The sequence below is a fragment of the Terrapene carolina genome, unplaced genomic scaffold (genome assembly GCF_002925995.2).
Source record: "Terrapene carolina triunguis isolate 2854851 unplaced genomic scaffold, T_m_triunguis-2.0 Scaffold67, whole genome shotgun sequence".
NCBI lineage: Eukaryota > Metazoa > Chordata > Testudines > Emydidae > Terrapene > Terrapene triunguis.
In genome coordinates this window covers 18,011,878-18,025,400 of record NW_020664418.1, presented here as the reverse complement: position 1 = coordinate 18,025,400, position 13,523 = coordinate 18,011,878, and the positions used below count along the sequence as shown (strand labels likewise).

The 13,523-nt window shown below is 46.2% G+C and overlaps 1 protein-coding gene across 1 annotated transcript in view; it reads right to left on the bottom strand.

The window, feature by feature from the left end:
* Positions 1-13,523, bottom strand: part of DAPK2 (death associated protein kinase 2) — a 73,666-nt gene that overhangs the window by 19,988 nt on the left and 40,155 nt on the right. The window contains exon 3 of the mRNA XM_024200575.2: positions 12,171-12,392. Coding sequence (XP_024056343.1) covers positions 12,171-12,392 — 222 coding nt within the window. The remainder of the gene's footprint in view (positions 1-12,170; positions 12,393-13,523) is intronic.

Below are 13,523 nucleotides of genomic sequence, written 5' to 3'. Positions count from 1 at the left end.
CTCTAGTGTTATTATTTTACAGGGCTGATATTTATGCTATTATCTTCCTAGGGATGGCCCTGCCAATGACTTACAAGTGTTAACTGGCACTGAGCAAGGATGATTATCAGTTGTATTTCACAGCTTCCTCATAGTCAGAATCATAGGCAGTAGGAGGCAGGACATGGAGCATATTGATTTGGGAAGGAGTCACTCAATACTTTTGCTTTTATGAATAAATGGCTGGCAAACAAAACTTAACTTCACATGACCCAGGAGTCTGATACAACTATTGTTTCAAGAGCTGCATTTGCTCCTCCTTCCTACTAGTCTCAATCTCCTCACCATACAGTCTTTTCTCATTTGATCTTCCGTCTTCATTTTAGGTGATGTTTAACAAAGACATCCTAAGCACTGACACCACGCCAGGTAGGTTCTATAACAGACAGTTTTCTTTCTACATTGAACATTTAAGGAGCAAGGGAATGTTGGCAAGTGGTAGCAGATTTTAGGGCCTCATAGATCAGTTTAGAGGTGCTTGGAATGTGCGTAGACGGTGGGAGGAGAAAGCAATGTCAGATATTTTCTTGGAGCAATTTGTTTGTTTACCAAGTGTACACAAGTCCTATTTCCTTGAACAGAGACAAACCGTGCCCAGGCAATGCCGTTTTGCAGGCACCACTGCTCTGTCACCAGGAAGCAGCTGTTTTGGGCCTCTGTCATGAACTCTTCTGGAATTTTACAGTTTGAACACACGTTCTTCCTCAGACGACTTGGGCTGGAAAAGTGAGCGTGGGCATCGGTCCACCTTTGCAGCTGCTTTGTAACAGGGTGCCCTCACCTCTTGTGAGTGCCCCCTTGGCCGAGTGTATGCCTGCACACTCTCTCCCTCTGATCGTCCCTACTCTGGGATAGAGCAGCACCCCAGGGCTCCCTTTCTGGAAACAATGTCTTCACCCTCTTGGGGCTTCCTGGCTACAGCTCTCCAGCTGGGCCACTATAGTTCAGTTCCCCCCTGTGAGATGCCTCACTGTTCAGGCCACTTCCCCCAGTGGCTAATGGGGGGGACCCGGGTCCACCCACTACTCTGGGTCCCAACCCAGGGACCCTGTAGATAGCAGCTGTCTGCTGTGTCCCTTTATCTAAGTTGCGCTGCTGCTCTAATTCCCTGGGCCACTTCCCCGTGGCCCTGTGCCAACTTCACCCTTACCTCAGGGCCTTGTCCTGATGGAGTCTCTGCAACCAGCTCAGGGCTCCTTCTCACTCTCCCTGGCTTCTGTCAGCACTACCGCATTCGAGGTCCTGTAGCTCTGTCAGCCAGCCACACACCATCCACACTCGTACAGCTCCAGCCAGGAACTGAACTCCCTCTGGCTCTGCAGCTCTTCTTATACTAGGCTGCTGGGCCCTGATTGGCTGTGTCCCACACAGCCACTCTAGGCAGCTTGGAGGACCCTCTCCACTGCGCTTTTTTGGGGGCAGGGTGTGGCAGGGCCACAAGGCCTCCAGCAGGTGGCCTCAGAGGGTCAGGTATACCCCACCACAGTAATACAAAGGAATCTTAGAAAAGGGTTGACTGCCTACACAGCGGATACTTTACTCCGCATGATCTCCTTACTAGCTCTCACTGCACCCATCCTGAATGTTTATGCATCAGTGACTTAGAACATGCATGACATTAGCACCTTCTGCACTAACAGGAACATCAATAATATCACGATCCATTAGCAGAACCTTCGTTGACACTGAAGAAACTGCCAAGTTTGTGAGAATGGGAACCATAGATGTATGTTGATTTAATTTCTCTTTTCTGGATTTTCCTTTTTCATTATAATTCACACTGAGCTTGGTTCAGACTGTGACTTTAGGGAATTAGACTGTGGAGAGAAAATTTCTGAGATAGAGCATGCAAAGGCAAAACAAACATGTAAACGGAAGATTTGTGAGGTAGTGAAACTAAAGCCCCTCACAGAGCTAGTTCAACACAAAAAAACACCACAGGAATATAGCATCCTCTAAGAAGCAAAGAGTACTTTATAAACAGTAATGATTTAATCTCCAACACCCTGGTAGGGTAGGAAAGAACTGTCCCCACATTACAGAGAGTTTAAGTAACTTGTCCAGGGTGACTTGGTAAGTCAGTTGCACAGGTGTCACTAGAATCCAAGTCCCCAGACTAACAGACCTGTGTTTTAACCATTTGGTCCATGTTTCTCTAAGGAAAGAACTGTAACTTGAACCCAAATATTTCCGGAAGGGGGAAAATACCTTTGTTAGTTCAGTAAGAGATATATCACCTAACTTGGAGCTCAAAGAGACAAAATGGCAGAAGAACCTACTCCTTCTCAGCTGCACCTGATTTCCCAAACATTTCTGAAAACAGTGCCTTTAGACAGCCACAGGTGAACCCACAGCAAAATGCTCTCAACACTCTTACTCTTTTGTACCACAACACCTAGATACACATTACAACATTTGGATAGCTGTATGATTGTATTTTTTAAAATGGTGCCACACACATCAGACTGTGAGTTCCCTGTCTGCCCTAAAAACCCTAGCCAAGAAGAACATCCCCAGTCTTTCCCTCCACACAGCTTCTTCTCTCCTGCATTTGGCAGCTGGCACCTTATCCTTGTTGTGAAGTATGAGGCTATTCCAGCAAAAGCTAGTAAGAACTGAGTGATGCTATCCTCTTATCCCTTGGAAACAGCTGATCACTTTGTTGTATGTACACAGACTTCAACGCCCACCACAAACACAGACTGTTGTTTCAGGGCTGAGAGCTGGCAGGACCCAAGAGGCCAAGAATGGAGGAAATGGAACAAAGAGCTGCAGCCCCAGGGTGACCCCCAGGTGCAAGGGCAAGTTGTGGAACTGCTGAGCTGCACGTAGAAAGTATCAGCTGCCGACTTAGCAGAGTTCTTCCTGTCCCCTTGTCGTTGATGGAACATATTCTGCAGAGGAGGAATGGCAGCAGTCACATTTGCTATAGGAGGGGGCCATGGCCACAGCAGAGCCAGCAAGTTTTGGTTGGGGATAGGTTCATCTCTCTCCCCAGGGTACTGGAAATCCTCCTGTAAATACCCTGTCAATAAATCAAGTGGGGGGATGGGGTGTGGTGGAATTGGGTGGAGTACAAGGGGGAACAAGGGGAGCTACTGAGACTGGGTGGGGACAGCCGGCTTCAGGCTGGGAATGGGCATCCAGGCAGTTCATACTGACATTCCTATAGCAGTTCCTCAGCAGCTGGTGCCTTGTGGTCCCCTCCCTACTGCTCTGTGCACTGAAGCCCCCTGCCCCTGTGCCAGTGCATTGTTCCTCACCCCATCCCAATGGCCTCTCCAGCCCCTTCTCTGCGTCCCGCTCTCCCCTCCAGCCCCAGTGCACGCACGCGGGGCGGAAACATAGCCAGGCCCTGCTCTTCCCTCCATGAGATATTGTGTGGATGGAAAATATTGTGGGGGCAGAAACATACATCAGATCCCCAACATTTTCATTGGGGAGGGGAGGAGCTAGTCCCCTCCCCCAACCTTTGTCTCTCCCCCTCCATCAAGGATATTGAGTCAGCCTTTGAAGCCAAAGACCCAAAGTCCTTGCCCTGACAAGCTTATAATTTAGGTAAATTTGGGTCATTGTGTCTCAGTGAAAATAAAGCTGAAAATAAATTAGACAAATTACAGTTTTTTCCAAATACTCAATAATTACTCTTAAAGGGGAAAAGGTGTTTGATGAGCCCCTAGCCAGGCACCTACATTCTTACAGTGCCCCCAACAGAGGCAGATGGGTAGGTGGGGGAATGGCCAACTTTTGTTCCTTTTTAATTTTTGTTGCAGTCAATCACGCAGCTCAGAGATGGGAATGATACTAACTTGTCCCCTTGTGCACAGCTGCTCTCTACTGCCATGGACTCCGAGACACAGGAAGCCTCTCTCTCCCACCATGACTTCAATCCAGGACCTTGCAAAGCAGGTGAAATTCACTCCAGGGCAAAGGGCCAGCGCAAGGCCTATGCAATGACCCTGAAGTAATATTCTTTGTGCTAGCCCTCTGCACGTGGTGAATTTCACCCAGCCTCTACCTGTTAAAAGAGCTACTTCCACTCATATCATCCTTCTGGGTCTGACGTGCATGCAAATGCAATTCTTCCACTCTCCGCTTTCCCCTGCTTATCATTTATCAACTTCCCGAGATCAGGAGTGTGGCCAGACACTCATTACAGTTCCCCATTTCCCTGTGGGATAAGGACTCTGCTTCCTCAAAGTGGCACCTTTTAGAATAGATTTAAGGGGCTGGCGTTTGACATACTCCCTTGTTGCTCTATTGAACTCTGATGATTCTGAGGGCTTGTCTACACACACACACCAGCTCTGAAATAACTACATCTGTTTTACCAACTTGAGTTACACTGAAATAAGAGGGGCCACTCAGAGACTTGCACCCAAATAACTAAAGGTCTGAACTCAAACTGATTTAGTTATTATGGAGCCAGTTTGTGTGTAGACAAGCCCAGATGCTTTGAGCATCTCCCACCCCTGTTGTAAAAAAACAGAATTATTTTGGGAATGGGGGATTTCTTCTGGCTCAGTAATCGACAATAAACAGTTGCAAAATTTTCTTGAAAATGACACTGAAACCAGCAAATTGATGGCAAATCTCTTAAATTTGGGGAGAAACAGACATGTTGTTCTGTACTCAGCTCCAACAAAGGCAGCACAACATGGACTTTTCTATGGATCTTTAAGCTGTGATGACTGGCTTGTTCTGAGTCAATGTCATACCAGTTACAGCACGTCAGAGCGGCTGACAAACAGTGCTGAGATGGAACAGACACTCTTGGAAGCCACTAAAATCAGCAGCATGTGACCACTTACTGCTGCTAGTTGTCAGCTTCAGCCTGTGGAGAGTTTCACACCATTATGCGGTGAGCTGTTTGCACAGTTACAGGATGTATCTGAAAAAGGTCACAGTGACACATTTAGGGGATGATTTTCAATAGTTCCCAACACTTACATGCATTTGGTCAGTCAAATTGCTTGATCAGCTACTTATTCTAATACCCTCCCCCTGCTTTGTGCAGTGGGACTATCCTGGACAACACTGTCGCTCCTGTATGCACATAGCTGTGTTGTATGTCTGTCTATGCTTCCTCAGTAGCACTACAAGAACAGTGCTGTGCTCTGCTGGGATGTCATTGGTGGGCCTCCTACCAAACCTCGGCCTATGCTCACCTCCACAGCAAGTGACACAGGGAGAGAGAGTTACTGCTGCTTAGGTCATTTTGCATTACGTGTTACATTGCCCAGATTGGGATGGGGGGGGGGGCAGACATGCTGTGCTGAGTAGTGAATGCCCAAGTCCTCCCCATGTGCTACAAAAAGTGAGCTCTCGTGGTGTGGCTGTGGAAGGACATTTGTCCTGTACGTGGTCTTCCTCACCTCTCTCCCTACCCTGTTTTGTGCTATACAAAGGGAAGGAAATCCCTGATGTTGACATTTATTTGCATGTCTGTGGTGCTCACCTTGAGTTTACTACCAGCTTCACAAACCAAACCACCCACCTACCCAGCCCAAGTATATAACCCAAACAACTTAATCATTCCTGGAGCACTGTAAAATTACCTGGCACCTCACACACACAGAGCGTAAGACAAGTTCCTAGACCTGCAGAGTTTACAATCTAAGGCCAGGAAGCTGAAGCATTTCAGTTTCAAATTGTCACACATACAGTGACAATGGCACTGGGAAGCAGAAATTAATGTGGGCAGAAGAATGTGTGTTATAGAAAGGCATGCAGTACCACCCAATCCACCTACAAAAGGGGGCTATATCAACTATTTGGACTTATTTTCCATTGGTGTAGGAAGGGCAATGCAGTGTTAGAAATAGCTGGCTGGATCCCGCTGTCATTTTGCATCCAGAGATGTTGCCTTGGGAGAAGTATTTCTAGATCAATGGGTAAAGCACCACTAGGAGGACCAGATTGCAAGTGTGAAAAATTGGGACACTTTTTTTTTGGTGGTGGTGAGGGCACAGTTGCATATATAAGATAAAGCCCCTAATATTGGGAAGGTCCTAAGTGCCACCGGATCAGAAGATGTACAGCTAATTTATTGGTTATTTATTGGTTACTGTTGGTACTAGGAATTTTGATACTGTCCTGAACCCCATTAAAATGACAATTCTTTAACGAATAAACTCCCATGAGAGGGATTTTCGCACTCCTTTATTGTCAGCAGTATTAACCTTACATCGAGGGATTGCTGATGACATGATGATTAACCTTACACATAAAGGGAACTCCCTGAATGCAAACTCACAGTTCCAAGTCATGCCACATGAAGGCTTCCTACTCAAGGTTTTGTTAACAGGATTCCCAAGCGCACCACCAGCTTGCCGCTGCTGTATATTGGTAAAGTATACAAACACACAAGTAAAAGTTTGTTGTTATCCAAGCCAAGAAGCAGGTGAAGAAGTCAAATTGTTTTCAGTCCTTTTAAACAGCACAAACTGGTCTGCATTAAAAAGCAAAATCTGAAGCCAGATGATGTTTAGCCTTGTTCTGCAAACCATTCTTTCCTTTTAGGTCACACACTAGATGAAGAGTACGTTCTACACAATCTGTGCAACTGGTTCTTGGGGGAGGAAGTTTTTTGTGTGAGGAAGCTGCAGAACCCCAAGGATCCGCATTTCCCCTCAGCTATTCTGGATATTATCCTTCTGGATAAGGACAGAAACAACCACAACCTCTTTTGCCCATTACCTTCATCCTCACCTGTACCCCTAATCAGACACAGGAGTTTCCCTCCCATTCATTGGCCAGAGACATTCTGGCAGCACTCCCAGCTCCTGCTGACTCAAGGAGAGAAAGTACATGTCACTCTCAGGTCTACCACATGGTGGGGCAGAGCACCACAAAAGGCTAATTAAATGGAGCTCATTGGCAGTTTTCCATTGAAAATGCAATTTCTGCAAAATCAAATTTTTTCCATGGAAAAATCTAAACAAAATATTTTGTTTTGGGTCAGTTCGACATCAAATTGGTGTTTGCTGGAGTTGTTGCAATGAATCATGGGCGCTTTAGTGCAAGTGCCTTATGCCCTACATTCTCCTCTATTGGCCAGGCTCTCTGATGGGACTACAGATGCACTGCAGTCTCTCCTCTAGTTGAATCATCACAGTGCATCATGGGAGACCAGCTTTACTTATTAATAGGATTTCACAGCAATTCTATTGTCCTTGATTCTTCATCAGGTTAAACTTCAGATACATTGCAGCAGTTCACCCAAGGGTTTGACTCCAAAGCCAACATGCATGTGACACACTGGAGGCGATGCAGAATTGGACCCTAAAATAGCTAAGGCATCTAATTTTCTCCTTGAAGATAAGGACAGACATCTTGAACTTGATTCAATATTCTTTGAGAAGTGTCAATATAGAACAGAGGACAGTTTTGAGGTTTTTGTGATCGTCTGAGTTGCTGAGGAGACATGCTGCAGCGTTTTGTACTTGTTGGAGTTTCCTAATTGCTGATGGCTTCATGCCCGGATATATCACATTGCTGTAATCCAGCCAAGAAGTGACGAAGGCATGAATAACTGAGGCTAGGTTGTCATTCTCCAGGATGGGACAGAGGCACTTAGCCAACTAGAGATGGTATTAAGTGTTACTCTCAGATGATGCTATGCAAGAGTTTAGCTTTAGCAAGGAATCCAGGCGCAGTCTTAAACTATGGACTGAATTGACCAATTGTGGGTGTGAACCTTCAGCCAAAGTTGACTGCATTGTGACTGCAAACTCTTCAAAATGCTTTCATATGCCCACCAGTATCACCTCTGTCTTGTTGTGGCTCAGCTTTATATATTTATTTTATTTATTTATTTAGCGGTTCTTCATCAATGAGCTGATCTCATCCAAAGCACGGGGCTATCTTGGTGGCACTGGTGTGGTCATACATGGTGAAAGATAAGGAGCTATAAGCTATCTGCATACTGTTGGCTCTGGAGTGCACATCATCTGATCAGTTCATTTAAGGGATGCATGCAAGCAGGATCTGTTGTAATGACTGGGCCTACCCATTTGCCTAATTGTGAGTTCTACTGTAAGAAGTGAGTGAACTTTTAGTAAATGTCACAATGACTTATAACAATACATTTTGATGGGAAAAAGTACAAAAGGGAGTCAAAAACTTAATTAGTCTATACAAGAAGGCCTATAAATATAATTCAAGGACTGCGTTAATTCCTGGTACTCCAGAGAAGCATGAAACCAGAAACTAATGGATCAAAATTGGTGTGTCAGAAGCTAGGCCTTACTGATGAACAAAACAAGGAGAGGATGGGCTATCCTGCCCATTATTCCCTTTTGGGACCCTCAGAAAGATATTGGAGGGAAAGTTGGCTAACATGACACTGGCTGACTGAAAGAAGGGGAAGGAATGAACGTCACCATCATGGCTGCCACCCTTTAGCGCAGTGACGACTCACTGGTGCAGCGCCTCCTGCTGGTCATCCTGGGAATTAGCTTGCCAGCCTCCGGCGTGCCCTCTGCAGGCCAGTGTCTTGCCTTGCCGCTGGCCCCAGTGTCCCTCCCGGACCCTGGTACCCCTTGTGCCGGGGTTCTGCTCCCTGCAGTACCCCTCCATCTGGGTCTCCCCACTCAGGGGAAACCCCAACCCCCTATCCCCACCTCAGTGGCTACTGCCAGTCACCATCTAGCCCCCACTCACTGGGGCTGACTGCAGTCTGTAAAGGCCACTCATCATTGGCAAGGGGGGTTTGGACCTGCTGCCTCTGCCTAACCTTGGGCTGCCCCTCTGCAGCCCCAGTACCTGCCTTAGGCCTTCAGCTAGGCCCGCAGCCTGGGGATTTTCCAGGCTGGAGCTCCCCAAATCCTCTAACCTTCCCCCAGCCCTGCTCCACTCTCAGTACCCTGCTCAGCTCCCCAGCAGCCAGGCCCTTCTCTCTACAGGGAGAGGAAGAGAGAGAGAGTCTGAGCTCCTGGCCCACAGCCTTTTATAGGGCCAGCTGTGGCCTGATTGGGGCATGGCCCCAGCTGAGGCTGTTTCCCCAATCAGCCTAGGTTTTTTCCTCTCACCCCCAGCCCTCTCCCAGGGCTGGCTGTAACCCTTTCAGGGCTGGAGCAGATGACCACCCCGCTACACACCCCCACCATTTCCTGGGACCCTGGATCTTTGTTCTAATCCTGAGAGATGTTCTGACCACTCCAGGCCAGAGAGAGGGAGCCAGATGACCACTGCTCCAGCTAATTCCTGAATACCGCCTGGGACTGACTCTGACAACAAAGCAAAATAAAAGAACCACTGCAGCAAGTCTCAGAAACCAGGTTAAATGATGTGGGCTTGAGGGGGTCATGCTGCAGAGCTAAAAATATTAGTGTGGATGTTTGGGCTTGGGCTACAGCCCAGGCTCAGAGATCCACCCCCTCACTGGTTTCAAAGCCCAGGCTCCAGGCTGCTTTTTTAGCCTTGTAGCACAAACCCTGAGAGCCTGAGTCAGTTGACCTGGGCTTTGAGACTCACTGCTATGGATTCATAGACTTTAAGGTCAGAAAGGAGCATCATGGTCATCTAATCTGACCTCCTGCATATTGCAGGCCACAGAACCTCACCTGCCCACTCCTGTAATAGACCCCTAACCTCTGGCTGAGTTACTGAAGTTCTCAAATCATGATCCACCTTTTACGCTAGTTTAAACCTGCAAGTGCAGAGGAAGGTGAACCCTCCCCCCAGCCCCCGCCAGGGTCTCTGCCAAACCAGCCCCAGGGCAAAATTCCTTACTGGTCCCAAATATGGCGATCAGTTAGACTCTGAGTATGTGGGCAGGACCCACCAGCCAGAGACCTGGGAAAGAATTCTCTGTAGTAACTCAAAGCCCGCCAATCTAGTGTCCTGTCTCCAGCCGTTGGGGATTTTTGCTACAGGCAGTAGCCAATGGGCTATTTTTGCAATACCCTTTAGTTCCTCATCCCTGACTCTCCTCCCAATGGGGTCTTTTCCTTCCCCAATTTATTTCTTCTCTTTCCTATCCTTCTCCTTCTTCCTATTACGAGTCTAGCTTAGCTGGCCAAGACTGCACATTTTGCAACATTACTGCAAGCCCGTGACCAAAAAGGCAGCTAGAACTAATGTCCTAAACAGTCCAATACCGGTACAAGTTTGCCAGGTCTCGAAGTGCACAATAAGACCGGGTGCTCTGTCTGTGTTTCTCCAGCAGCAAGCTTGCAAGTGAGAGTTAACATCAGAGACAGAAGCTGCATTTTCTGTCTTTGTTGTTCTTTTTGTCTCCCCTTTTGTGTGTGTTTGTCTTATTTTGCCTTCTAGGAAACTGGACTGGACTTTAACAGCAGCAGCAACAGCTCCAGCCCATCTCAATTACCTTCTTTTTTTCCCTCACAAAAGGACAGTTACCACCGTCTTAAACACCACTGTCAGACAAGGGTTTTTCCCCTCTAAAGACTCTCTACAGCTAACAGAGAAAGGAACACGGGGTGGTGTTAAATGAAATCATTCTTTAACGCAGTGGTTCTTAACCTTTACTGCAGCCTGCACCCCTTTGGTTCTCAAAATATGTTCTCACACCCCTTATCGAAAATTGTTGAAGTAGGTCAGTTCTTTAAACCTAGATATATTTTTTGCTTGTATATTACAGTCATTGTTAAAATATGTATAATGTGAATAAATACATAGGTTTGATGAAACAAAGCAGTTGTACTTACGTGCCTGTGCTTAATTTGTGTTTTCGATGATTTACCTTCTAAAAAAATCTGGCATGTCTTGCACCCCCAGAAAGGGCATCTCGCACCCCTAGGGGGTGCGTGCACCCCAGGTTAAGAACCACTGCTTTAATGCTTTACATTTCAAATGCTTTTTCTTTCTTTTCTGTATCTTTAATAAAAGGTTAAAAAGCTTTTGTAATAATGTTTTTGCCATGGTACTAAGCAGGCTGAGGTCTCTGTGTACCAAACCCTGAATCTTATTTAAAACTGTTTAATGTTGGACAATACCAGGATCATGTTAACATTTTTGACTATTTGGGCCCTTTTATTCCATCTAAATTAATACAACAGATCCTTGCTTTACCCCGATCCATTGGGTTCCTTATAACCTTTGAGATTATTTGTTTATTAGACAATTCTGCTTTAAGAAATCTTTGAAGGAGCCATCTAATTAAAAAAAGCCAGATAAGGCAAGTGAGACAGTGCACAGTGCTACCTGGGGCACTACAACAGGCTCAACCTAATCAAACCAGTCAGCAATGGGCTACAAACACAGTACCAAGTGTGCACTGCTGACAGGGTGGGATTCTATTACTACTGTGTAACACCTCAATAAGGGATGGGCTAACAGGTTTGGAGAACATTACAAACTGGTCCAAACTTCTGCCTGTCTCCCTAACAGTTCTGACAGGTTTGGAACATGAGCATTCCTTCATGCTTCAACTCCCACCATACCCACAAATAACTTCCTCCCTCCTTCCCCGCTCCCAACTCTCCAACCAAGGGAGAAGCAGACACATTTGTCTATAATCAGATTCCCATCACCGGCTCACCCATTCTCAGCTGCATGAGTGAAAAGAGCGAAGGCAGAGCTGGTGCTAGGGAGTCGAGAACAGTGCCAGGCGATGCTTAGTGCTCCAGAGCAGTCAGAGCTCTAGGGCTTGGGGCACCAGCTGTAAACTAAAGTTTTCTTTTGTAAAGTAAGAAAAATATGGGCCTGGTGAAAGAGGCAGGAGCCTCAAGAGGATGCAGAGCGTTTGAGGAATGGATGAGCATTGGATGTTTCTTGGGGTGGGCAGAGCAGGAGAGGAACTGAAGAAACTGAGCCCTATTAGAGATACTCGTACTTCCTCTAAATGTACATGTTAGGCCAGCAGAGAGCAAACATTAGACAATCTCTGTGTTCACAAACCAACAGGACTCCCTGGTTCGGCAGCAATGACCTCAGATGACTATCAGGCACATTTGTCTCTAGAGTGTGTGCTGATTTATTAAGGGGAGACTGTTTACTGGCGACCTCATTCTATTTTCCTGTCTAGGTCTGCTGATGGTTTCTCTAGTCCGATGGCCCAGCAGTTCCATTTTAAGAACACGCCTGTGCTCAGGAGGCCTCCACAGCCCTTTCCTGTTCCCATTTGCCTCATCCTATAGCGGAGAATAGGAAATCCCTCTACTCACAGCTCGAGGATAAGGACCACATCTGTCCTGTTCTCGTAGACGTCGTGCAGCTTGATGATGTTGGCATGCAAGATCTGCTGCAGAATGTTCACCTCCCGCTCGATTTCCTCACGTCTCACCCCCCGGCGGCTGGCCCGGCTCTGACGCTTCTTAATGAATTTAGCAGCATATTCCACTCCAGTGCTTTTCTCTCGGCATTTCTTCACTATCGCAAACTGGCCACTGTAAGGACAAAGTTATAACAGCAATTACAATTAAAGCTTTCACAAATTGCATGGGCAATAACATGAAGCTCCCAGAATTAGCTTGCATAGACAGGGTCTGAACCTGTAAATCTTTTGGTGAATAACCCTTATTCTTACCTCTATAGTAACAATTTTCAGGACTGGGTTAATAAATTGCATGCTGTGCATTCCACCATACTTTAATGCAGTGCTTTAGACCATGCAAAACAAAGTAACCTGTCTGAATGGAAGGGAGGATCCTAGATACAAGCATCAAAGAATTTTTTTAAATCAACAAGGTCTGAGAACTCAAGTCATCAAAAACCAGAAAATTTAAAGCGAGTCCAAACTGCCCTTCATTTGCTAAGTGAAGTTCAGGCACGGAAGTACACAAAATATAGAATGCAGTCTGATGCTCTGGAGGGGTAGGTAATACCTACTGCACACATTTGAGTCAGACCTGTAGGGTGTAATTTTCAGAAGGCTCAAAGAGTACACCAGCCTTTGTAACTGGAGAGTTAGACACAAGTGTCCAGTTTGCATGTACAAGTACAGGTTTGTGTGTGTAAGATGCTGGTCCACACACATTATTGCACTCGGCTTGAAAATCTGACTCTCAGCGTTACTTGAAACTATGCCCGTTTCTTAATGTCAGTTTAAACAAAGGAGAAAGTTTCCCTAATACTTAGCAGGACAATGGTCTAATTCACTGCATCAAACTTTTAAACAGCAGGCAATTATTTGCAGTTGCAAGCAGACTTTTCCTGACAACAGCTGCTAGATGTAGAGGTCATCATTCCAGTCCCAATTTTAATATTTTCTCCCATCCCATAAAAAGGAAACACTTGGAGATCAGATCACTAATACAGAGCATAATGTCCTACATGTTTCAGTCTCATTTACGTGATGGGAGCCTTGTGAAATGAGACATTTCCTTTAACAGGAAAGTGCAGGGGAATTCCTCGTTTTAACCTGCATGAGGTCATTATCACTGACTCCGTTCCTCAGTTAGCTCCCCCAAGACGCATTGTTAGACCACAGAGCTGCCACTTTGGGTACACAGCTGATAGCTGTTCCATTTCGTTTCTCTTTATGAGAGGTTCTCATAACTGGACAAAGTGAAAGACCA